Source organism: Anser cygnoides, chromosome 1 (genome assembly GCF_040182565.1).
Source record: "Anser cygnoides isolate HZ-2024a breed goose chromosome 1, Taihu_goose_T2T_genome, whole genome shotgun sequence".
Classification (NCBI taxonomy): domain Eukaryota; kingdom Metazoa; phylum Chordata; class Aves; order Anseriformes; family Anatidae; genus Anser; species Anser cygnoides.
Window position 1 is genome coordinate 4,820,815 of NC_089873.1, and position 24,581 is coordinate 4,845,395.

General features: G+C 52.0%; 1 protein-coding gene and 1 long non-coding RNA gene across 3 annotated transcripts in view; one reads left to right on the forward strand and one right to left on the reverse strand.

Annotated features, from left to right (window-relative positions):
* Positions 1–321: 321 nt before the first annotated feature.
* Positions 322–4,852, reverse strand: LOC125182636 (uncharacterized). Its single transcript, XR_007162792.2, has 3 exons — positions 4,714–4,852; positions 3,182–3,361; positions 322–1,062 (listed from the first exon to the last, which is right to left on the reverse strand). It is a non-coding gene; the product is annotated as an uncharacterized lncRNA (long non-coding RNA).
* The window catches only part of GATA3 (GATA binding protein 3), a 28,858-nt gene continuing 6,240 nt past the window's right edge, over positions 1,964–24,581 (forward strand). The window contains exons 1-5 of one of the 2 annotated variants that reach the window (XM_067003801.1): positions 1,964–2,117; positions 11,167–11,805; positions 14,459–14,995; positions 17,767–17,912; positions 23,001–23,126. In XM_067003801.1, coding sequence (XP_066859902.1) covers positions 11,565–11,805; positions 14,459–14,995; positions 17,767–17,912; positions 23,001–23,126 — 1,050 coding nt within the window. In that variant the 5' untranslated portion in view covers positions 1,964–2,117; positions 11,167–11,564. Of the gene's footprint in view, positions 2,118–11,166; positions 11,806–14,458; positions 14,996–17,766; positions 17,913–23,000; positions 23,127–24,581 lie in introns of those variants that run through there. The other variant, XM_048062675.2, reaches the window with a different exon arrangement.

Consider the following 24,581-nt stretch of genomic DNA (forward strand, 5'->3'; position numbering starts at 1 on the left):
GATTTATTTTTATTTATTTTTTTTTTCTCGGTGCGATTTGGGAAGGAGCCGGTAGCATCGTCTTCCTCGCTGGTATCGCCTCCCCACTTGCAGCTCGATGTGGGGGAGCGCAAATCGCGGCGAGCAGATTTCCCAGGGATTTTCCCTGCCCGCTGATGGGGAACACACGCCCCGACTGATTTAAGCCGCATTCCTATTTCTTTTTTTTTCTTTCTTTCTTTTCCATTTTTTTTCCCGACTTATTTATTTCTTTATTGGTACGATTTTAGCCCCGGCTTCTCCACTCCTTTCGCTGCCAAACACAGCATCGTGGCTCCAAAACACTCCTTTGGGAAGGGTTTTTCGTAATAAAACCCCACTCGTGGGCTGAGGGCTCAACCCTCCCCGTGCCGTCGGGTGTCCGAGCCTCTTCCAGCGGCGTTTGGCTGCGGGAGGGCTCCCTTCGAAGCCCTAATGAGCCCCAAGTTATTACCTTAATTGAATGTGTTTTCTAAAGATAGAATTGGGAGGCGATCGCGTTACCTTTCACCTTACAGAGTCACTCTAGAAGCGGAGATAGCGAACTCCCAGCGTCAGCAGGAAAATTAAAAAAAAAAAAAATCCTTCCCGGACTCGGAGTGTGTATAAATCTATATCTATATATTTATTTTATATTTTTTCCCTAAGTGATTATTTTTCACCCCGTTTCGGTAACTTTTCACTCCAGCGGTGGCGGGGGTGGGGTGATGTTAAATATGAGGGGGGGCTCACCCCACTTTCTCCCCCTCCCCACTTTCTCTCTGATGCTGGGCAAGCTTTGCCCACCCTCCAGAACAGCCTGGCCCCTCCGGACACGTTTTTCCCCACGACATCCCCTCCAGGCTCTTCTTCGGGGGCTCCTCCGCCTCTCCTCGGCTACACCCCCCCGCTGGGGGGGGGGGGGGGGGGGGCATGGAAGCCAAAGGCACCGACCTTCAGTAGGAAAAACCAGCGCCACTAAACCTCGGGCAAGTTTTCCAGCGTGCAAATCCGACGTTTTTTTCCCCTTTTTTCTCCAGCACACGGCAGGACTCCCGGGGAGGGCTGCAGGAAGGTTGGGGGGGGTATTTATTTTAAAGCGAAATGGGCAAAAATGGGATTTTTCAGCCTCTCGGCTGAGGGAAAGAGGGAAAAGTCCAGCACCCCCCCGGCGGAAATATGGGGAAACGCCGAGGGGGGGTCGCTTAATGCAGGGACATGGGGGTTTCTCCCCCGAACCCACAGCAGCTCGGGGGGCGGTTGTTTTTCCCAACAGGGGGTAGGGAAAACATGCCCCAGCTTTGGGGTACGGGGCTGCTCTCCGTGGGGAGAGGGGTAGCAGGGAGGGAAGGGGGGAAATTTGGCGCTGGGGTCAGCCCTGGAAGAACAGACGGACAATGGGGAGAGAGATACCCCCCAGGTGTGCCAAGGCGTGCGTGGGGATTTATTTTTTTCTGCTTGGATCGCGTACCCCTACACACATATAATAATAATAATAACAATAATAATAATAAATAATAATAATAATGGCTCGATATAACTCCCTACCGAGGAGGAGGGGGGGCAGCAGGGCAGGCTCAGCCCCCCCCAGCCAATGTCACCGCTTTTCCTCGAAAGCTCTCGGTGCAGCCGTGGGCTCGCTCCGGTGCTATTTGCACCATCACAGGCACAATTAATTTTTTTTTTCCCTCTCTCTCTCGCCAGGCTCTGCAGGCTCCCGGCAGTGACAGCCGCTGCCGGGACGGGTTTCATCACGCTCACACCTCTGCGAGCCCCAAGGACCCGGCTCGCCCCCCCCCCCAACCCCCCCCCTTTCCCCGGCCCGCCCCCTGTGATTTAGCCGGGCTGGGTGTGCAGAGAAATAGCCCATCATATTTCTCTCCCTCTTTCTCTGCCCTTTCCCAACCCGGAAGAGCTCTGCTCTTCAGCCCAGCCCTGAGGAGGAGGAGGAGGAGGAGGAGGAGGAGGAGGGCAGGGTGGGCGTTTGGAGGATGCGGCTCCCCCAGGTTTTCCCCCCGGGTGGGAGCTTGCGCCATGCCAGCAGCCGCCGCTCCGCTCCTCCCGCACTCCTGCGCTGAGAGCTCCAGCGGAGCGGGACAAAATAAAAAGCATCTGCCCAGGTCAGTGCATCCGTGTCCCGTCCCCCCACCACCACCCCTCGCCTCCCCATCCCTCTCTTCTCTTTTTTATTTTTCACCCCTTCGCCTCCTCCTTTTGCTCCTTCTCCACGTGGAGGGAATTAGGAGGGGAGCCGGGCTCAAAGGGCAGCAGCCGCCGGCTGAAACTCAACCCGAGCCGCCCCCCCCCCCCGCCTCTTATTGCTGGGGGTGTGCAAGGAGGGGCGGCTTTGCCCGGTGACCTTGGGGAAAGGCAGCCCCGGCCCGGGAGGGACGAGAAATTTAGGAAGAGAGAAGGAGCTGGGCTGCCTCTGGCTGCTGGGGTGAGGATGGTTGGGGCTGGGGGGGGGGCACGGAACGGGGCACGGCGCTGTCAGCCCTGCCCGTGCAATATTAACCTCGGTACGGGGAGGGAGGTAGCAGGGGCCTTGCCGTGCCCCATTTCGGCTTTTTTATGGGGATAAAAAAAGAGGTGCAGCCACGCAGCCCCCCTTCCCAAAGCGCTGCGCGCCTTTCCGCGCTGCCCCCACGCGTAATTCTCCCCACCCGGGACCCGATTTCGGGCGATCCGTGCCGTGTGTGCGCCCTATAGGCTATATATTTAACGCTACGTATTTAAACAAAGGTATATAATACACAACAAATATATACGCTTCTAATAGGACGTAATTAGGGCGAGCTCCCCCGCGTCTCCCTTTCCGCGGATCTCCCTTGTTTTATACCTCGCCAGCCCAAATCATGCCTAGCCCGGCTTCAGGAGGAGGTGAGGAGGAGGATGGCTCTGCTCCGGGCCCGCACCTCACATCTCCGCGAATACCCCCTCGGTTCCCTGTCCCCAATCCCACCGGGGAGATGGCTTTTGGGTGCCAGAAGGCTAAAGGCTGGTTTTCCCTTTTCTCCCGGCTTCAGGTCCCTCTCCTCCACCCTCCCCTTGTAGGAAATGTGCCACCGTCCTGCCCAGGGGCAGCAGGGAGCCTGGGCTGTCCAAAAATGCGCGCAGGCTGTCACCGAGCGCCTTTAAAATAAGGAAAAAAAATGCACGTGCGCATCCATTTCTCTCCTCTTACCTTCGCGTGTCCGTGCGCAGGCAGAGGGCTCTGGGGGATGGATTTTAATGAAACCGGCTAATTAATAACCGCCGGCCCTGCTTGTTTTCCCCATTATTTATGGGCCGCAGGTGCGGAGCCGGGGCTCGGCAGCCCCGGCCACCTGGGCGGGCAGAGGGGGTCCCGGTGGGTCCCGGCAGCCTGGGGACAGAGGGAGAGGAGCAAAAGAGTGGTGAGGAAGGGGGGAGAGGGTAGGGCACCCCCCCGCGCACTTTGTTCCCGGCTGGGGCAAAGCGCTTCATTCATTCTCCCCGGGAATAAAAATAAAAATAAAAAATGATTTTTATTTTTCTATTATTATTTTTAACGGAGCCGAAGGGGGTGTTTTAATTTCAGGGGGGTAAAAAACGAGGAGAAATTGCTTCCCCGCAGCTTGCCTGGGCGCTCTGCTCGGCCCCCAGGACGGAAAGGTGCCTATAAGGGCACCTCTAGGGGACAGCACCCCAGAGGAATTAGGGACGAGACCCCTTTACAGCAGCAAGGAGTGCAAAATCGGGGCAGACGTGTGTCCCCCTCCCTCCAATTTGAATTTGGGAGCTTGGGACTCTATGCGAGCCCTACATTTACGGAGCGGGTTAGGGCCGGGGGGCTGTGGACAGGGGAGGTTTGGTTTGGGGGTGCTGGGGGTGCGAGGACTGCTCTGAGCTAGCGGCAGCCGGGCTCTTCCCGCAGCAAATCGCTCCGGTTTGGGTGCCGGGAGGTCAGGATATGTCTCTCCACCTCGGCAAGGAGCCGGTGTTAATTCCGCCGCCTCCTCTCACGTCAATTTGGGTGTTCTGCTTCATCGTAAATCCCAGGGTTTGGGGTTTATGGGGGAAGAAAAGAACCCCAAAAGTCATTAAACCCGACGGCAGCCTCACCTTTTCCACGGGCTGCGTGGAAATCGGTTCAATTCACCTTCACATCTATTTCCTACAACGCTCCTGGGAGGCAAAACCGATGCGAGCAAAGCGAGAGCCCCTTCCCCGCCCCGGGACGCGCATCCCCGGCGCTGGAAGCCGCCGGCTGATTATTGTAGGGAGATCATTTGCTTAAAGCCTCAGCAGCGGGGAAATACAGCGGCTCATTTTCTTTTTTCTTTCCTTCCCCCCCCCCCTTTTTTTTTTTTGGCTGGTAATGTACATTTCCTTAACCTCACCGGATTTTTTTGGGGTGGGATTTGAAGTATTTCTTCTCTGTCTCTCTCTCTCTCTCTTTTTTTTTTTTTTCCCCTCTCCTTCCCCGTCTCTTTCATTTTTTTATTGTTTTTTTTAATCTGCCGGAACCTCTCGGAAGCGGTGCCCGACCCCAGCGCCGTGCCGGGGGGAGAGGTGCCCGCGGATGCTCTTCGCGGAGCTTGGAGCGGGAGGAGAAGAAAAAAAGAAAGGAGCTGGGAGAGGAGAATAAAAAGAGAGAAAGAGAGAAAGGTGGAACCCCTTTTCCAGCCACCCCTCCGAGAAAAGACGGGAGGGGGAAAAGATAAAAAATAAAAAAGGGGGAAAAGAGGGACTTACCGTGCTGAGCCTGAAGCCGGGGCTGCGCTGCGGGAAAAAGGAGCAGGGAAACGGGGAGGGAAGGAAGGAAGGGAGCTGGGCTCTGCCTCCCGTCCCGGAGCAGGACGTGGACAGGCAGCGGGGGTGACAGGGCCACCACCCGGGACCCCCCCGGGTCCCCCCCCGCCGCCTCGCCCGGCTCCGCTCCGGGTTTGCGCCGCGCGCTTTGGGGAATGCGGCGGGGGGAGAGGTCGCCGCTGGGACTTGCGGAGCCGGTTTTTGATCTTTCTCAGATTTTTCTTTTCTATTTTTTTTTTTAAACTCCTGCAGTGTCCCGGGGCAGTAGCCCTCCTCTCAGCTTCAAAGGAGGGGGGGAGGAGGGGAAAGAAAAGTCCCGGTTTCTCTCTCCTCCCAATTTTAATTCTTCGAATTTCTGTTCTTCGGCAGAGCAGGGTTTCCCCCCCCCCCCCCTTCCTCCCTCCTCATCACATAGCATCATTTGCGCTGAAAAAAAAAAAAAAAAATGTGTGCTTCTGCTGTGTTGCACGAAGGGAGGAAAAATTGGAGCCGATGTAATCAGAAGTTGATTTGTGCTCTCGCTCGATTTGCATGGCTCGGCACTTCTTTGTGTGCGTGTGTGTGTGTGTCTGCTTCCTCCCGATCTGCACGAAAGGGAGATAAATGAATTATTAGAAGCGAACGGAAACATACACATATGTGCATTTAGAAAAGAAAAAAAAGAATAAATAAAAAAACCGCACATGTGGCTGGTTTCGAAGCGGAGGGGAAGGCTCAGGGGGACAAGCTGCCTTGAAAGAAGAGAGGCAGAAACGTCAGTGTAGTATCTCTCTTTTTCTGTAGGAGTTTCTATTATTATTATTATTATTATTATTATTATTATTATTATTTATTGCTGGCTTGTGGTTCGTTTATCCTGCTAGAGAGAGGGTGGCGTTGGGGGAAGAGATCACAATTCCTTGCCTGATTGACGGAGGGGGAAAAAAATAAAAAGAAGAAGAAGACAGAGGATAAAAAAGAACCGTTCCCTCCTCTCCCCGTCTTTGTTTAAGCCGGCCTTATCTCAGCAGCTCCCCGCACACCGGGCTGGTCCCGGCTGCGTGCCCCGGGAGGGGGCGATGGATATGGGGCAGCGCCTTTCCCTCCCCGACCCCATTCCCTCGGTAGAGAGCAAGGCAAAAAAATCTTGGGAGCTCTGCCCTGGGCCGTGTCCTCTCCATAACCCTCCGATTCGTAGCTCCCGGCTGTTTGTACAGCTTTACCTGTACTATTCTGGTACCCTGTAAAAACCCCAGCCCGGCAAACGTAACTTAATCCGCTTGCAGTCAATTGTCGTCTAAAAGGAAGGTGCGAGGGGGGGTAAAAGGGGAGGAGGGGGCTTTTTCTGCCTGTCCCCGCCCCCCAAAAAAGGCAGCGAAACCCACGCCGGTGCCACTGTCTCGGGTGGGCATCACTGGGGACGGAGCAGAGGGGGGCCGGAGGCAGCGGGGCAGCCCCGGCCCCATAAAACCTCCTCAAAACCTATTATAACAGCAGGGCCTGGGGATAATAGGGTGGTGTTGGTGTTGGTGGGGGGGTCGTGTCTTTTGAACGCTCACTTTTAGGGGAGAGGTAGGCTGGTACCCGCCCCATCTCCCCGAGTTTTATTATTATTTTTCCTTTTGGGACTTTTGTCAAATGGGTTTTGACTTTTCAGGGCCAGGGTTCGCCCCATCGCAACCCCCCCAACGCGCAGCCTGACAGTCCCTGGCTTGGAGGGATGCTGGAGCCCGGCTCCCCCGGCAGAATTAACCCCCGAGAGCCTTATGGGGCGGCTGGGGGGGCGATCCTGGGGCTAATTGCTCCAACAAAGGGATCCTATTAGCGCCGGGCTGTCACTGGAAACCCTGCTGGGGGCTGCCGGGTGTGTGGGGGAGCGAGGTGATGGATCTGCGGCCACAGCTTGGGAAAAGGACGGTCAAGGCCAGCGATCCTGGAAAAAAAAAAAAAAAGAAAGAAAAAAAAAAAGGAAAAAAAATAAAGAAAAAAAGAAAAAAGAAAAAAGGGAAAAGAAAAAAATGAAAGAAAAGAAGGGGATCACGGGTTATAGGAAGGAAAGGGGAGAAAATTATGGATTTGCGCTTTATTTACGTATTTATTTATTTATTTCGGGAGGGGGTGTGTGTGTTTTTGCCCTCCCCAACACGGTTCTCCCCCGGCCGGGAAGGGGATAGACAGATCGGGGCTGCGGAACCGGGAGGAAAAGGCAAGGGCAGGCTGAGCAAAGCGGATCTGAAAGCGGGTGCCCTCCTCCCCAAATCGGGGCTGCGGCAGCGGGGGAGAGGCGACGAGCAGGGTCCCCCACCCCCCGCCACCCCCTGCCCGCCCCGTTGGGGCAGCCCCCGGCACCGAGCAGGCTTTGGGGCGACCGATTTATTTCATTGCTTTAATTTTATTTTTTTTTCTTGCAACCGTCGCTTTTATTTTATTGCATTGCATTGCATTTTGTTGGATGGTGCTAATTTGATCTGGCGTCAAGCTCTCCTCGCCCTCCAACCAGCTGAAAGGTGGCGACTGCAAAAACCTTCCCCTACCCGTGGATGGGGGCAAAAGCTCATTTTCTCGAGGGTTTAGCAATTTTGTGACTTCTCTAGGGAAATTCCCCTCCTGCGATCCCACGCTTGTAGGTCCCGGAGCTGCAACAGCGGCAGTGGAGCGGGGTGGTCCCAGCTCACCTGCCCCCCAGCCCGTGCCACCTCCCTCCCCCTAACACCTCCCAAGGGATTTCTTTTAAAGGGATTTTTGCGAAGGGCTGGCGACCAACCCCACCCGCAGGGACGGCTCGGGCTGGGGGGAAATGCAGGGAGGAGGGATAAAGGGAGAGACTCCGGCCTCACCTTTACAAAACACGTTTAGAGCTGGGGTGGGGGCCGGAAAGTTTGTGTTTTGCCTTTAAATCAATATTTCGCAAGCGAGGGGCTTCCCCTGGCCACTTCTGTCCAAAAAAATATCCCCCCTCCAGGGGGAGGGTTTGGGGCGCGAGACCCTGAAAAATAAAATCGGGCAAAGCGGCTCCTGCAGAGCCGAAGCGAGAGGGAAATCGAGCCCGGAGCGAGTTAAAAATCCACGGGGAAGGCCGTGAGCATCCCCCCCCCCCCCCCCCATCTCGGGTGCCCCCCGCACGCCCCCCTGCCCCCCTGATGAGATGCCGCCAGCCGTGCCCGGCTGCCCCCGGAGCCTTGGAGGCGCCGGGCAGCGAGGGGAGCAGCGGGGCCGGGGGGGTCCGGACTTCCCCCCCCACCTTATTCCCCCTTTATCCTGGGTTGTCCCCCCCCCGGCTGCTATCCCCTCCGGTACCCAACAAGCCCCTAACCCCACCGGGCGCGTTTTCCCCCCAGGCTGGGCCGTCCCGATTCCTCCGCACGGCTGGTTCCCGTCCCCGGCTTTTCTACTTGCCCCAAGTCGGTATTTTCAAAAATATCCGTCTAAAAATACAGACCATTTTTAATGCTTGAACCGAAAATTCAACCTCAGCGGTGTTTCTGTGCCCCACGCTCACATTCGGGTGGATCCCCCCCGGCCCTGCCGGCAGCGCAAGTGAAAAATCGGGGCCAAAAATCGGCGCAGGGAAGCGCGCATCTGCCGAGGACTTGCCCGGCCGCCCGATCCGCGCAGCCCCGCGCAGCGGCGGGGAGCGGGGTGCGCGGGAGGCGCTGCCGCCGCTGCGGAACCCCGGGTTTTAATTAGACCCCCCCGTATAAAAAGTGCCGAGAGGAGCTGAGCTTCCTCCCGCACCCGGGTAGACTCCGGCTGGTCGCTGTGCGGAGACACAGCAGGCTCAAAGCGGCCCCGTGAGTGACTTTTTGAATTGCTGCTTTTTCTTTCAGTATTTCTCATTTTCTTCCTTTCATTATTTCTTTTTTTTTCATTATTTCTTATTTTCTTTCATTTTTCCATTTTCTTTCATTTTTCCATTTTCTCTTTTCTTTTCTTTTCTTTTCTTTTCTTTTCTTTTCTTTTCTTTTCTTTTCTTTTCTTTTCTTTTCTTTTCTTTTCTTTTCTTTTCTTTTCTTTTCTTTTCTTTTCTTTTCTTTTCTTTTCTTTTCTTTTCTTTTCTTTTCTTTTCTTTTCTTTTCTTTTCTTTTCTCTCTGTTTCTCTCTCTCTCTCTCTGTTTCTCTCTCTCTCTCTCTGTTTCTCTCTCTCTCTCTCTGTTTCTCTCGTTTTTCTTTTCTTTTTTTACTTTTTCATTTTTTTCTGTTTTCCCCTTTTTTCTTTCCTTTTTTCCCCCCCTCTCGTTCTCCTTTACTCCTTTCCTCTCTTTCTCCCTTCCTCTCGTTCTCTTTTTGTCTTTCTCTCCCTCTCTTCCTCCCTTTCTCCCCTTCTCCCTTTCTCCCCAATTCCCTCTCCCCTTTCTCCATCTCTCCCCCATATCCCCCCTCCATCCCCCATTTCCCACTCCCCCCACATCCCCAGCCCCCTCCCTCTCCCCCAGCCCCCTCCATCCATCCATCTCCCCCCATCCCTCCCCATCTCCCCCCGTCCCGTCCCGTCCCGCCCGGTCCCGTCCCGTCCCCGCTAGGGGATGCCCTGGCTCAAGGCAGCGACCGGGAGGGGGGGGGCGGGCAGTAGCCAATCAGCGTGGCCCGCGCCCGCCGCCCCGGTTCCTGCTCGCCCCCCATTGGCTGAGGGAGGCGGGAGGCGCCGTGGGGAGCCGCGGGTTCGAGACCGGGGACGGCCGGGACGGAGCGGGGACACGGGGAGTGGGGGACGTCCCGAAGGGGTCTGCGGAGCCGTCCTAAGCCCTGCTGCACGTCCCCTGCACGGCTCCGGTAGGTGTCCAGGAGAACCAACATCTCCGGTAGAACTGGGCAAAAAAAAATAAAAAAGCCCCCAAATTGTATTATTTCCTTCTCAGAGTTTATATCCAAAAAGCAAATCCTCAGAGGGAGCAGCCCTAAAGCCGCCGGCAGCCCCTCGCAAAGAGAAGCGGCCGCCTTTCGGGTCGCCAGCCCTCGGAGGTGCTGCACCTGCCGGCGCATCCTGGAGTGGGATCCGGCCGCTCTTGAACCTCCAGACCCCCCAGGTGCTGGGGAGTGGAAGAGGGGAAGCGGCCCCACTCCATCGCATAACGTCCGGGAACTGCCTGCCTCTCACAGAGTTTGGTGGCCAGCGGGAAAAGTTAGTTAACCCCTTTAAAAAAAAAAAATGAAGTGGAGAAAAAGGAAAAAGAAAAAAAAAAAAAGGAAAAAGAAAAAGAAAGGAAAAAGGAAAAAAAATAGAAAAAGAAAAAAGAAAAGAAGGAAAAGGAAAAAGGAAAAAAAGGAAAAAAAAAGGAAAAGAAAAAAGCAAATAAGAAAAAAGAAAAAATAAAAAGAGGAAAAAGGAAAAGAAAGAAAATTCAATAGTAAAAATAATAAGAAAGAATAGAGTGAGAGAATAAGAAATAAAGAATAAAATAGGGGAGGGAAAAAAGAAGTTGGTGAAATTGCGCCGCCCGGCGCGGGGTTCCCGCGGGTGCGCGGCGGGGGCAGCGCGGAGGCTCCGGGTGCGCCCCGCCGGTCCCCTCCTCAGCCGGGGCCAGGCTCCGCCTCCCCCGTGCTTATGACACTGGAACCTCCTTAAGTTGCGTCTCGCCACAGCTGTCTGTAAGCACTGAGCCGGCTGGCGCCATCCTGCTCCTTTCAGAAAGAATGCCTTCCCTGTAAAAAAAAAAAAAAAAAAAAAAAAAAAAAAACAGAGAGAGGGAGGAAAAAAAAAAGGGAAAAAAAAATAGGGCGAGCGAGCACAATCTGATCTGATCAAGCACTTTCAGCTTCATCCCTCCTGGGTCACATACTGCTTCTCCACCAAGGTTTGTGCGGAATTTCTTTAGCGACTTTATTTTTTTTCCCCCTTTCTTCCCCCCTCCTTTTGCACTCGCTCCTTCCCTTCACCCCCACCCTCTTGTCTATCGCGTTACCCCCCCTCCTCTCTTTTTCCCCCCTCTTTTTCCTCTCTTCCTCCCTTTCTCGGTTGCATAATAATTAATGAGCAATCAAAGTGGCTCTAGGCTGCAGCGCAGCGAATGGCACAAGTTCTCACCGGGCTTAAGCCGCCGGAGCTTCTCAGGTGCAAATTGGGCAAACAAACAAATAAACAAACGACCGCGGCGACCCCGAAAAAAAAAAAAGGGGGGGTAAAAAGGAGAAAAAAAGAAAAAAGAAAAAAAAAAAAGGGCAAAACAAGCGAGCTGCGGCGGCCGGAGCTGCTGCGAGCCGGGCGGGGAGAGAGCGAAAGAGAAAGAGGCGCTGGGAGAGGTGGGTCCAGGGCAGAGCAGGCGCTTCCCAGGGATGGCTGCCGCGGGATGGGATGGGTTTGCTGCTGCCTAAAAAGTCAGGTGCTAAAGTTCAGAGCTTCTCAAGCACGTTTCTCTCTGCCACTCTCTCTCTCTCTCTCTCTCTCTCTCTGCTCCTTCCCTTTCCTCTTTCTCGTTACAGGTGATCAAAGAAGAGAAACATCTGCAAAAGAGCGGAAGATACCGAGGGGATCTCACTTCGTAGAGATTTTTTTCCCTGAGTTTATTTGTTTTCTTTCTTTTTTTTTTCTTTTTTTATTACATTCTCCTTTTTTTTTTTTTCCTCCTCCTTTATTTTTATTTTTTACTTTTATTTTTGGAACCGGCCGCTCATCACCGCAACCCCCCCCCTCCCTCCGATATAAAACCAAAGCAAAACAGAAACAACCCCGACTTCGCCGAGCAGTTCCCCCCCCTCCCCGACTCCGCACCGTCTCCGCACCGTCCCCCCCCTCCCACCGCCGGCCCCCCGCGCCCTGCCGAGGAGGAGGAGGAGGAGGAGGAGGAGGAAGAGCAGCGGCGGAGCACCGAGCGCGGAAGATGGAGGTCTCCACGGACCAGCCGCGGTGGGTGAGCCACCACCACCCGGCCGTGCTCAATGGGCAGCACCCGGACTCGCACCACCCCACCCTTGGCCATACCTACATGGACCCCACGCAGTATCCTCTCGCCGAGGAAGTGGATGTACTTTTTAACATCGACGGACAAGGCAACCCCGTCCCCCCGTACTACGGCAACTCCGTGCGAGCCACCGTGCAGAGATACCCCACGGCCCACCACGGTGAGTGCCCCCCGCTGCCCACCCCCCCCCGACCCCCGGCGGCTCCGAGCAGCCCCGGCTGCCGGCGGGCAGAGCCCCTGGGAAACTACGGCACGGGGGGGGATTTGGGGGCTGGCTTGGGAGAAATGCGTCCCAACCTGGCTACTTTTCGCTTTCTTTTCCCGCTTTCTTCTCTTTCCTTTTTTTTTTTTTTTAATTCTTCTCCTTCTTTCTCTTTCTCTTTTCCTTCTTTCCTTCTTTTCTTCTTTCATTTTTTTTCTCTTTCTCTCTTTCTCCTTTCCATCTCTGCTTCCTTCCTTTTTCCCTTCCTACTTCCCTTCCTTCCTTCCTCCCTTCCTTCCTCTCTTCCTTTTTTCTTTTTCCTCACTCCCACTTTTCCCCTCTCTTGCTCTATGTCTTCCTCTTTCTCTTTCATCTGTCATACTTTTTTCTTTCTCTCTTTCCCCCTCTCTCTCACTTAGGTATTTTCCTCTAATTAGGCGAACAGGCTTTTCGTACGGTGTTTAGTTATTGCACGATTAGCTGATCTCGAGAAAAAAAGCAAGCTGTAGAGCAGGGGTGTGAGAATGACCCCGCTGTCCTCACGCTTGGGATATTTCATTTGCACCTTGGGAGCTTGTTAGGCTTGATTTGAAAGTTTTGCACATTCACCCAGGGCCGCACCACGGCGCGTGTTGAAACCAAGAAAGAAGAAAAATCCCGAGGTGCAAGCAGGTTAGACACCAGCCCTGTTGTGTTTCCCTGTCCTGCAGGAAGGTAGTGAGCCACAGCCTGAGTTTTATTCCTGGGCCACAGCTTTTAGAGAGGAGGCAAAATACCTGGGGCCGACGGGGCCCAGGTCTGAGGAGGGATGAAAGTTTTGGTGCCATCTTTTTAAGAAGGATCGGAGCGACCCAGTGTACGCGGCTCGAGTTTGCCTCTATGGTTAAAAATTAGGGAAAGGGGGGAAAATAATAATAAAAAAATGAGGGAAACAACCAGCCGCTGATTTCCAAAGCCACAGGGTGACCTCTCCGAAGTGGTGGAATCTAAAAAGCCTGAGGCTTGCCGTGGAAATCACCCCAAAATCAAGGCGAAGAAGGTGGGAAGAGCGAGCTGGGCTCCAGGGGCTGCTCCCGGCCCTCGGCTACTTGTTGAGTGCGAGGCTGCATTAGGCTCTGCTCAGTAACTGCATTGTTCGCCTATTAGTCCATTTAAAACAATTATTTCTAAGGATCAGCAGCCTTTGTCCTTTCTTTCTCTTCTCTTCTTTTCATTTTTTTTTCCCAATATATCAGCAGAAAGTGGAACTGCGGTCTCTCTGATCTAGCCTGAATATTATTTACTATGCTACTTCCTGGAGAAGATAATGAATCTTGACCCTTTCTATTCGTATAACCCACCTTCCCTTCCTTTTGAGCAGTTACTTTCAGTATTGTTCACTAAAGTCTGGTAAGGTGAAAAGTAGCTTGGAGATCTTCTAGACACACACAGGCTCCCATGCAAACATATGTGTCCATGCTGCACCCGCTCCTTTGCTATCTGTGGCTCGATAGATCTGTGTTTGCATCTCTGCTTCTGTATATTTAGCAGTCTGTACACACGTATCACGATACATAGAGAGGTTAAGGACCTCTAGTTGTCATTGTGTTTCAGAGCTTTACTAGCAGGCACAAACTTGCTCTCCTCCAGGTGAATAACTGTGTTTTTCAGTTTCTAGCGATTTGTTCAAGTCGCTGTGGATTTGGGTAGATTTGACTCTTTGAATTTTATTTTATTTTTTTCTCCACAAAGGCAGAAGTTATTTTAAAATATTAGGTACGATCCCTTCGGAACATTTATAATCAAAGGAAAAAAAATTTGACTGCATAAATCTAGATAGATCTAGTGGTCCCCCTAACCCAAATCCAGGTCTGTATTTTAAAACACAAGTGAAAAGTCTTTTGTGATACGAAGGGGATGGAGAGTTTCTTCTCAGACAGTTGGCTCTCTCTGCGTGTGCCATATTGTCACAAAAACGCTGTCTAACATTTGAGGACAGCCTGATGGATATAAAAAAAACAAAAAGAAAAAAAAAAAGAAAAAAAAAAAGAAAAAAAAAGGGCAAACTGGGGCAGTATGCAAAGTTTAACAGCCCTGCTGGAAAGGTTATAATTCCGTTTTTGGGCATCTTCTGGTCTTCTCCGTTTGTCCATAATATGCCCAGGGTTTGTAGCCCACGGCTGCTTTTGGGAAGTGACTGACAAATTATTTTCCAGCTAAGAAAAATGATTTCTGCAGCAGGGGCTTGGCAATTTCATGCGGTATCTTTCCTTCAAAACCTGCCTGGGATTGTCTGGAAGGGACAGGGTGAAGCAGGGCTGGCCATATCCCCCCTCCGTGTCCCAGGGCATCCCTGCTCGGGGGGGGTCCCAGCCCGGCTACCAGATCCTGCAGGATCAGGGCGACCACTTCGGGGCTATGACAGCGTTAAAAGTTTAATTTTAAAGGGGGGGAAGCCGAGGGGTCTGCACCAGATGCGATTTTTCTTGCTCGCCCTGCACTCGAGATCCAGCCGAGCTTTTGGGGAAGGAGGGGGAAGGGATGGGGGGCGCAGGCTGGCACCCCCCGCGACGGGCTCATAGGGGTGCAAGGGGAATGTAACCGGCTTTTTGCTGTGCTTTTTTCCGCGCAGGGAGCCAGGTGTGCCGCCCCCCGCTGCTGCACGGCTCGCTGCCGTGGCTGGACGGGAGCAAGGCGCTGAGCAGCCACCACAGCGCTTCCCCCTGGAACCTCAGCCCTTTCTCCAAAACCTCTATCCACCACAGTTCGCCGGGACCCCTCTCCGTCTACCCACCAGCCTCCTCCTCCACTTTATCCGCCGGCCACTCCAGCCCGCACCTTTTCACCTTCCCGCCGACCCCTCCCAAAGATGTGTCCCCGGATCCGTCCATCTCCACTCCCGGCTCCACCGGCTCCAGCCGGCAGGACGAGAAGGAATGCATCAAATATCAGGTGTCCCTGGCCGACACCATGAAGCTGGAGTCGTCCCACTCTCGGAGCAGCATGGCCTCTTTAGGGGGAGCCACCTCCTCCGCGCATCACCCCATCACTACCTACCCGCCGTACGTCCCAGAATATGGCTCTGGACTTTTTCCCCCCAGTAGCCTCTTAGGAGGATCGCCGACCGGGTTCGGGTGCAAATCCAGACCAAAAGCACGGTCAAGCACAGGTAGGGTTTTTGGCTTTTGTTTTTTTTTTTTTTTTGTCCCAGATGCTCGGGAGAGGGGAGGAAGCAATAGGGGTGGCAAAGAGGGTGCACGGCCACATCCTCCACACAGAGAGGGATGCGCATAAACACTCGTGGGATGAAAAAGAGGGGAAACTTGCTGACCCTACAGCTTGCCCTGAGCCGAATCCCCCCTTATTTAGCCTGAGGGATGCCCTTCCCTTCCAGGGCTCCTGCCCCGGGTCCGATCCTGCCCCCTCCGCCGCCCCAAACTGTGTGTGCTCAGCTGCGGCGTCTAACGAGGAAGCGAAACCGAGGGAACCGCAGCATTAGTGTATCTCTCTGGATTTTAATAATGCCACTTAAATCCCGGCCAACTTCCCCCGCCTGCCCTCCGCCTCGCTCAGCCCAGGGCCTCTTCCCATGCGGCGCCGGGAGGCTGGGAGATGGAGAGGGAAGGGGGGGGGGGGGCGGGATTTGCCCTGAGCTCACCCCCGGCCCCAACCAGCTCCGTGCCCCCGGACCGGACCCCAGAAGCATCCCTCCTAGGGAAAAAGACAAGGAGGGACTGCTGGGGGGGGTCCCCGGCTCCCTGCGCATCCTGCGCGGCTCCGCTGCGCTGCGGCGGGGAGGGGGAATTATGAATTTGTGGGCACCAAAGGGTGCTGGGTGAGCCCGTGTGTGTGTGTGTGCGCAGAGCAAAGGACGATTAGTCAAAACTCTTATTTTTTTTCTCCCCCCTCTCAATATATATATATATATATATATATTTTTTTTTCCGTGGAGGCTGCTGCAGGGTTGCCTGGCATGAATGAGATCAGTTTTCAGGGTTTTTCCAGGGTGACATTTACTCTGTCTGTCTGAGCAGGGACTGTCTCTATTTAGCTGATATGTTTGAGCTAATCCAATTATTTTCAGACTGCTGCACGCGACAGTTGCATTGTTTATCCAGCGCCAGGAACTTTAATAGAGTCCGGATGCGGTTAGAGTGACAAAAAACCCCAGACCTGTATGTTTTGTACATGAAAGCAAGAGAGAGAGAGAGATGGAGTGAAACAAAAGAGAGGGACAGACACTCAAACGCTCTCAGAGCGGCTGCCCCGGCTAACCGGAGGGGAAAAAAAAACCGACCCGGGGATGACCGGGAGCAGCTCCCTCCCGGCCCCGGCACGGACCGGTGGCTGCTGCGAGGCCGGGCTCCGACTTCGTCCCCTGCCCGGTGCCCTCCGAGCCTCAGATCCAGCCGGGGCACCGGCTGCGCGGGATTTTCAAACCGTTTTGCCCCCCTTCTCCTCCTCCCTCTTGTTTTCCTTTTGCCACTTTCTGTTACTTTACCTTCTAGAAAGACATCTGCGGTTTGAGATAAACCAACCCCGAGAGCAACACCTATTTTTTTTCTTTTTAAAGTCGATTTTAGCAAGCTGGGAAGCTCGCAGACAAAGGGGGATGGGGCTAGGCGAAGGGCTGCAGGAAAAGGAGGGAGGGGGTGTTTCTGCAGGATGAAAGAGGGAGAAACGGCTGCATTTTTTGTTTAATCATTCTAAGTTTTTTTTTTTTTTGGAGTGTGGGGAGAGAGGGTTTTAGCGCAAAGGTGCTGGAAGAACGGCTGCCGTTTGTGGTTAGGGTGCGGATGCCTCTTGCTCGAACGCAGCGCGGGCTGGGGCAGCGAGGAGCTGTGTGCTGGGTTAACTCTGCTCCGGCCAGCCGAGGTCTGCTGCAGCTCTCAGATGGCTTGCCAATGTCTTTAGGTGCAAGAAATACAACAACAGCTGACTACCTAGCCCTCCGAAAGTAGCTGGGAGGAACAACTGCATCCCCTAAATCTGCATCCCCTCTGTGCTGGGAGCCAGTGGGTTGGTGGAGATGCCCTATAACCAGGGAGAGGATAAACGGGTGTCAAAAAGGAGGGGGAGGAGATGGAAAAGAGTTTCAACAGGCATGGGACCGTTTGGGATCCCCCAAATTGGTGTTGGACCATTAGGCTCTACATGCAGTGGGGAAGGCAGAGGGGTTTCTGCAGCCCTGACGGCTGAGCAGTGAAAGCTTAATTGCAAACCAATATGCAAACCAATTGCAAATCAATAGCGGGTATCAGCAGAGTGATTGTGGCTTGGCTGGAGATGGAGGGGTGTTTGGGTTGTTGATCTATGGTTATTTTGGGGGTTCAGGATTTGACTTGACCTGAGGCCAAAGGAAGAGCCTCCCTGGGTCGTGCACCCCCTGCGCGCCAGGGAGATGCTCCAGGAGTGACCCTGGGGTCCCCATACATGTTGGAAAGGGGTTCATGGACAAAACTTTGGTATCTCAGGAGGGTCAGGGGCTCCTTTTATAGCCTGTCAAGGTTTGTCTGGTCCATATAGTGAGACGGGGACCAGAGGGCCGTACGAGTCCTTACTCCAGAGGTGACGGGGACCCGCCAACCCTTCAACGTCCTTCCTGCTGGAGGGCCTCAGGGTGAGAGCTTCATGGGAGACCCTCGAGCTGCCCTAGGGTTTGCGTGAGGGAACAGAACACAATACAGCTGATGGCATGGGGGTGTGAGGATTGGGTGGGCAGGATCAGCCCTCACCAGGTCTGAGTGCCCCCACCTCTGCCCAGGATGTCCTTCAGACATGACCTCAGGACTTTGCTTCGACATCCTGAGTGTGGAGAGGACAGGCAGGGTCTGGCACAGACGGGTCTTTTGGAGGGTTTTTGGGGGGGTGGGGGGAGCTTTCACCATCCCCTTTCACCTCTGCTTTCCCTAAGTGATCCATGCGCTCTCTTGTTTCCAGAAGGCAGGGAGTGTGTAAATTGTGGGGCTACCTCAACCCCCCTGTGGAGAAGAGACGGCACCGGGCACTACTTGTGTAACGCCTGTGGACTCTATCACAAAATGAACGGGCAGAACCGGCCCCTGATCAAACCCAAGAGAAGATTGGTGAGTTTCCATGTTTGATTTTTTTTAAGTTTATTTATTTTTTTTATGCAACTTTTGCTTCTTGTCCACAGCCTAGGATGGAGACGGGAAGCTCAGCCAGACCCAAAATCTGGGCCCACCGTGCCAGAGGGCTGGGAGGGAGGATGCTCAGAGGGACGTTCCCATGTGGCATGGGCCTCAGATGATTGTTTCTATTACAAATTGCAGAACAGGTTTAAAAAAAATCAAGATTCATGACTTTTTTGTAAGTCAAAAATGAGCTTTCTCCCAGTTTGCGATAGGGCAGAGGCCTCTGTGCAGTGTTCCTGCATGGCGACCTGAGGATGGTGGCTCTCTCCAAGGGACATGGGCACGTCCCAGTGACCAAGGAGATATCAGGAGAAGAGGGTTTCTCTGGGGCCCCCCAGACAGCTCCCTGTGTGTTTCCACCCCCCTTGGTGCCGTGGTGGGGGACCTGAGCTGATGGTGGCTCAGCTGATGGTCCTGGTACCATTTGGTCCTGGTGTGGTCATTTGTCCCCGAGCACTGTATGTCTCCAACCATGCCATTGCTGCCACCCCATTGCTGCCACCAGCTAGGGGATGGCAGAGGGTGCGAGTGTGCAAAGCCGAGTGTGCACCCGCAACAACACAAGCTGGGAGAAGGAGAAATGCTTGCGTAACTATTAGAAATAATAGTGAACTCATAGTTTCAGGCCTCGTGACCGTAATGTACACAGGCAATATGTTATAGCATCCCCAGTGATCTATTTATGAATTTCCCTGGAAGCCACAAAAAGGTCTGGAAGCTGTGGGCACGGCTAATAAATGCGCTGAAGTATATTTGGCAAATAATCAGGCAAACCACAAGGGGAAAAATATATCAAGTGGGGGAAAAAAATATGTTCCCTGCCTGGGAAGTTATTGAATGTTTCGAATCAAGGCACGTTTGGTTTCATTCAGATTAAAAATGTGAGCGGGCTCCTGGGGGCTGCTCAGAAGGTGGAGGAAAAGCGTCTCTTGCATCCCCACAGGGTTTTGGGGCTGATGGAGCGAATGGGATGGCTGCGACGTGCCAGTGCGGGAGCTCGGCTGTGCATGTTCGGGGATGGACGCTCAGTGCCTTCCCCCGCGCTTTTCCCTTACAAGAAAATGTTGGTCTCCCTGAGCTCAGGCTCGTCTTTCATAGCCTCGTTAGGAAAAAGGAAAGGCTTTCTAGGGAGGGAAGTGCAGGTTGGGATTTTTAATTTTTGTGCAGCTCTCTCATTCTCTTCTCCTCCTCCCCCCGGCCTTTCTGTCTTAAACACACACACACACACTTCATTTTCTTATTTTTTTTCCCTCTCTCGTTCTCTCTTTATGTGTAAAGTTAACTTCCTAGGAAAAAGCTGCCGGATATCTGGGCCCTGGAGATAACTCATAAACAACAGCTCTGTTTCCCCAGCCCAAACACACAGGAGCTTGAGTGTATCCAAACAAGCAGAGGGGGAGGCAGGATAGGAAAGCGGCTGGAAAGGGGGTAGAGCTTTCACAAAGTGTCTGATGGAACCATGAAAGAATGTCCCGAATCACCCCGAGCCCAGCACATGTAAAATGGAATACATAAATAAATACATTTTGAAAGGTCACTCTTGAAAAAAAAGAAAAAAAGAAAAAAGAATGAAAAATGTAAAGGGAGACCTTGTCTTGCATAATCACTTCTATCTTGGGCATTTCAGTTAAAGTGTAAGTTGCAAAAAGTTCCCATTCTTTGCACATAGCCTCTGCTAACTAAGAACTTTGGATTTTTCTTTTTTCCTTTTTTTTTTTTTTTTTCCAGCACTGCCTGGAAAAACATACATTTATTTCTATAATTATATATATTTCCCCTGCTTTCTCTCTATATTTATTTCTCCTGCTTTCTCAAAAAAAAAAATAATCAGAAGGCACCAGAGCCAGACCTGCATTCACATCTCATTGTAAAGGGATGGGGACACGTGTGTGCCCGTGGCTTGACTTGATCTTCCCTGGCTTTGGAAGACGAGTGGACAGGGGCAGGCAGCACAGAGGCACAGGGTTGGGGGCTGTGGCATGCACCTCTTGCTCTGCCACAAGCTTCCTGCCTGACCTTAGCGTAGTTTTGTGGGCTCTGATCCCCGGTGCGTTGCAACTAATGAAAGGGCTCTGATGGGCTGGAGAGGGAAGTCAAATAAACCCTTAGATGCTGAGAACCCAGCCCAAGCTTTGTTGAGTTCAATGGGTGGCTTTGTAAGGGCTTCCTTTATGGGAGATGATGGATCGAGCTTTGCAAGGTGAGAAGGTGCAGGGAACTCTGCTTCATTTTGGGGGGGACAGTTGTGGGTCTGGAGGCATTGCCGGGGGGGGGGCAGGATTAAGCAGGTTGTACTGAGCCACCACTGTGGTTGAATGGTCTCCATCCCTCTTGGCGACCCTTCGATCCTCATCAAAGCCTGTGGCAGCCCCGTCACTGCTGAGTCAAAAACCTTCCTCTGAATTTTCTCCCTTTCCCTGCCCACGTGGTTGCAGAGATCTCCGTTTCCCTGTCCGGCTGCTCTCGTTTTGGAAGGACTACAGGCAGTTTCTCTGAAGGAAATGGTGCATGTAGTCTAATTTTAGGAAGCTGTCACCTGCAGATTTTTGGACACCCCATGTAAATTTGGGCATGGAAAACACCCCTAAAATAAGCATCTTCATCAGCGCTTTTTTCCTCCTTCTGCACCCTCCTTGATTCCACCTTTCCATCAGTGTCAGCACAGCCAACCTGTGCATGAAGTTGTGTCCTCACTCCCATCCAATGTCTGGTCCTCCAGAGGACACTGGGCACCCTATTGCCATCCCATAACATGGTTAGGATTGGGTCAGTGATGAGTATTGGTGGAAACCATTCCTGGGAGCTTTTACGATAGTGTTATTATTCATTATTTCCTGCCTGCTGCTGGTGTCTCTGGTTTAAACTGCACCGTGAAAAGTGCAGTCTGGGACCAAAAGAGAACAGGGTTTAAAATATTCAGATGATGATGCCGAGGTTTTGTAGGGAGAATGTGGCAGATGGAAGAGGTTTTAGAGAAGGCAGTGGACACTGTGATTTATTTGTGTATTTAAAGTTAGCCGGTGAGGATCTGCTTGAAATCCTGAAAAGGTAGCAAGGTGGTGACCAGGCGTGTCTTTAAACGCATTTACCATAGGAGAAATTACGGTGAGCGCTGCGTAGAAACCCCAAATGTCTTCAAAGGGGATGTTTCCCCTGTGTGGGCTGAGTCAAATATCACTGGTTTTCAGAAATTTCCTTAGGCTTGATTTTTGGGTTTGATAAGGGCAAAGCTGCCACAGAGAGACTCAATCCAGCCTCTGAGCCACCCGTGCTTGGCCGCTGGGTCACGGCGAGCGTGCGGCTCTGCAAGGAGTTACGTCCTTGCTGCGCATGAAGCATGCCTACCAACCCAGGGGTTCTGATAGGAAGCAATTTTGGGGCCCTGGCACAGTCCCTAGGAGGACAGGACAAAGGTGTATGTGTGCAAATGCGTCCTATGGGCTCTGCTGTTCATGGTGGGGTGTCTCAACCTCTTTGGATGGATTTTTGCAACCAGAAAACCTTTCACGCTGCCTGGTGAGAGCCCCTTGCTGTCAGAGCAGGCACTCTGCGATACTTCTTAATGCTTGTGGGCACAACGTTATTTATTTTTCAGACAGTTCTTTTTGTGTAATTAAAAAAGAAAAAATATTCCTACTCTATCTAAAACAAAACCAACCCGTCCTCTCTCCACCTACGCCACATTCAATTATGATTAAAATTGCAACATGACCTAACAAGAGTTGGTATTAATGCTAGCGCTGTGCCAGTGTCCATGTTTGCATTTTGGGTTTGCTGTACGGTATCCAAAGATGCGGTACTTTTTTTTTTTTTAAATGTTGGATGTGCTACAGTGTGCTGCTGTGTGGGGTGAGGGGTAAATTTGAAACAGTAAGAGCACAAAAGAGAGCATTAAAGGCTCAGTTCTGCAAGGTGCCAAGCATTGCTATGATCTGGCAAATCGCTTAAGCACATGTTTTAACTTTAAGCACATGAGCAGTCCCATTGAAAGCAGCACATCGGGATGAAATCAGAGCTCTGGGACTGTGTCATGTTGATGAAGAAGAGATAGGAGTGGGATCTAAAGGTCTTTTTTGGGAGCTGTAGGCACTTGCACACACGCAGGCATGCATCCACATTCATATAAAAGTGTGCAGACTCCTTTTCCTCCTTCAGTGGCAGAAGGACAATTTGTATGCCACAGTTACAGTTTTTAAATGACAAGTATGAATTCATACATGTGAATGAGAAGTGACTTGGCTAGATTTGGCTTTCCTAAATCATTATCACAGTTAACAAAAAAGTTTCTTTATACACCTTGATACTTATACTTTTTTTTTGTTTTGTTTTGTTCCTCCCCTTTTATGAAATGGTAAATTCTTCTTTCAGCCTCATTACCAGTCCTTAAATAAACATGAAGGTTGAGGCTGCAAAAGGGTGTAATTAAAAAGTTGGGATTCTCGCTCTTCGCCGCAGTGTTATTTCCGATCTGGAGCACATATCCTTTGAAGCGGAGCCAAATTTATGGGACCGGGCCACACTTGCGGTCGGACCCAGAGAGCAGCTGCCCACCAAGCAAGGCGCGGGTCTCATCCGGCGCTCGCCGGAGCCGACATGACTCATGCCATTGACTCCTGCAATTGTTGGTTCAGGCTCTGACTGCAGAATTAGACCCCTGGGGGGTCTGAGAGAATTAAGATGGAAAGACATGTTGGCATTTAAATACTATTTTCCCCTCTGGAATGGGCTGTGCCAGCAGTGCTAATTTTGATGAGTCCTATCAGAGGTTTAGCACTCACTTTTAGGATGCCCTTTGGCACCTGATTCAGTTCATATATAATTTGGGATTAAAGTACCTCGGGGATTTTTTCCAGAATTATTATTTGTTCTCACAAGCCAGTTTCTGGAGGCCTCTGCTGATGTGTGTCAGTCTTGCACAGTTGATGTTTTCTTTCTCAGCGATTTTTTTGATTGCACCTTTTTAATGCGTGCGTTTTTCTCTCCCTCTCCTCTCCCTCCCGTGTCCCCCCCCTCCCGCAGTCTGCAGCCAGGAGGGCGGGCACGTCCTGCGCGAACTGCCAGACCACCACCACCACCCTGTGGAGGAGAAATGCCAACGGCGATCCCGTCTGTAACGCCTGCGGGCTCTACTACAAGCTGCACAATGTAAGTGTGACAGTAGCGCTCGGTAGCGGGGCCTCCCTTCTCATGCTCGCTGGTCCAAGCTCTTCCTTGACTCAGGGATTTCCAGTCTTTGGTGGTCCTGATACCTCCCTTATCCCTTTGGGGACCCTGAGGGTTGGAGCAAAGAGCAGGCATCCCCTCGAACGTAGTCGATTGGACTTGGGAAGGTATAAAACAGGATGGTCCGTGGGGAATGTTAGAGCTTTCCCATGCTTGAGCCAAGAAAGGAGGGGTGGATCAACACAGAGAGACGTTATCCACTGCTGATCGGGCTCAGTGTACTGGAAAAGACAACACGCCGTCCTGCAAACTGATACCCCTTCTATGCACAGCTTGGTTCATCCAGCAAATACAAGCTCCGCCAAAAAAGAAAAATGTGCCAGCTACTATTTAGGCCTTTCTTGGGTTTGTGGCTATCTTTGTCCTGTCCCTCCGCCAGTCCCCAAAGATGATTTATTCAGGTCTAGCGTTTGCCCCATTTGACGCAAGCGATTCCTAAACCAAAAAGGGCTTGATTTAGTTAGTGGGTTGTAGAGTCTGCTCAACCTGTGATGTGAATTTTAAAGCATCTGTCATGGAAGGGAAGGAGAAATGAAATGAAATGCCTGGCAGATTTAATCTAATATCTCCATGCAAAGCCAGCTTGCAGGAACCAGAGATATGTGCCCCAGGGAAAGAGCTAAAGGGATCTGAAAAGTCTTCTACCCAATAATACTGCTAAAAAGGAGTCTTAAGACAACTCGTGCTACTCTCATTCCACATGTGGCATTAGAATAATTATGTCAGAAGAAGGAAGAGACTTAAAATTTCTGTGCTTTGATATCACTTTTTTTTTTGGTGTTTTCTAGTGGTCGTTTGCTTTATGTTTGACTTAGAAATATCAGGCTATGTTTTGCCCTCATGTCCACCCACACAAACACATCAAAGATGGATCGGGTTTCATGGGGCAGCCAAACCTTGTGGTGTTTCAGTCCCTTCCATTTGTTATTTCAGGCTCTTTGGTTTCTTGGGATGAGTAAACAAGTTTGGATTAAGTAGAAAAAAAAAAAAACAACAAAAAACACAAAACCCAACCAGGCTAATTTTTCACCTGTTCTGTGAGAGGCATCTCCCTTGGAAAAAAGGAAAATGTGTTTACCCTTTAGTGGGCAGGCGTCTCAGCATGTTTTGAGTCCTATGTAGCAAACAAAGCTTGTCATCAAACTTTCAGTGTGATCACTGCAAACAAAAGGCTGGACCAGGCAGGAGGAGTGAAACCTCTTAGAGTATCACAAGAAAATATTCTCTGTTTGCTATTTTGGCAAGAAGGCAGCAAGGTCAGCAAGCCTCACTGGAGGAGTCTATGCTTGTGCTCTGTTTTCACTGGGGCTGTGCAGCCACCAGAGGTAGGACTTAAATCACGTAGCTCAGGATGGCAGCAGCAGGGAGACCTATAAC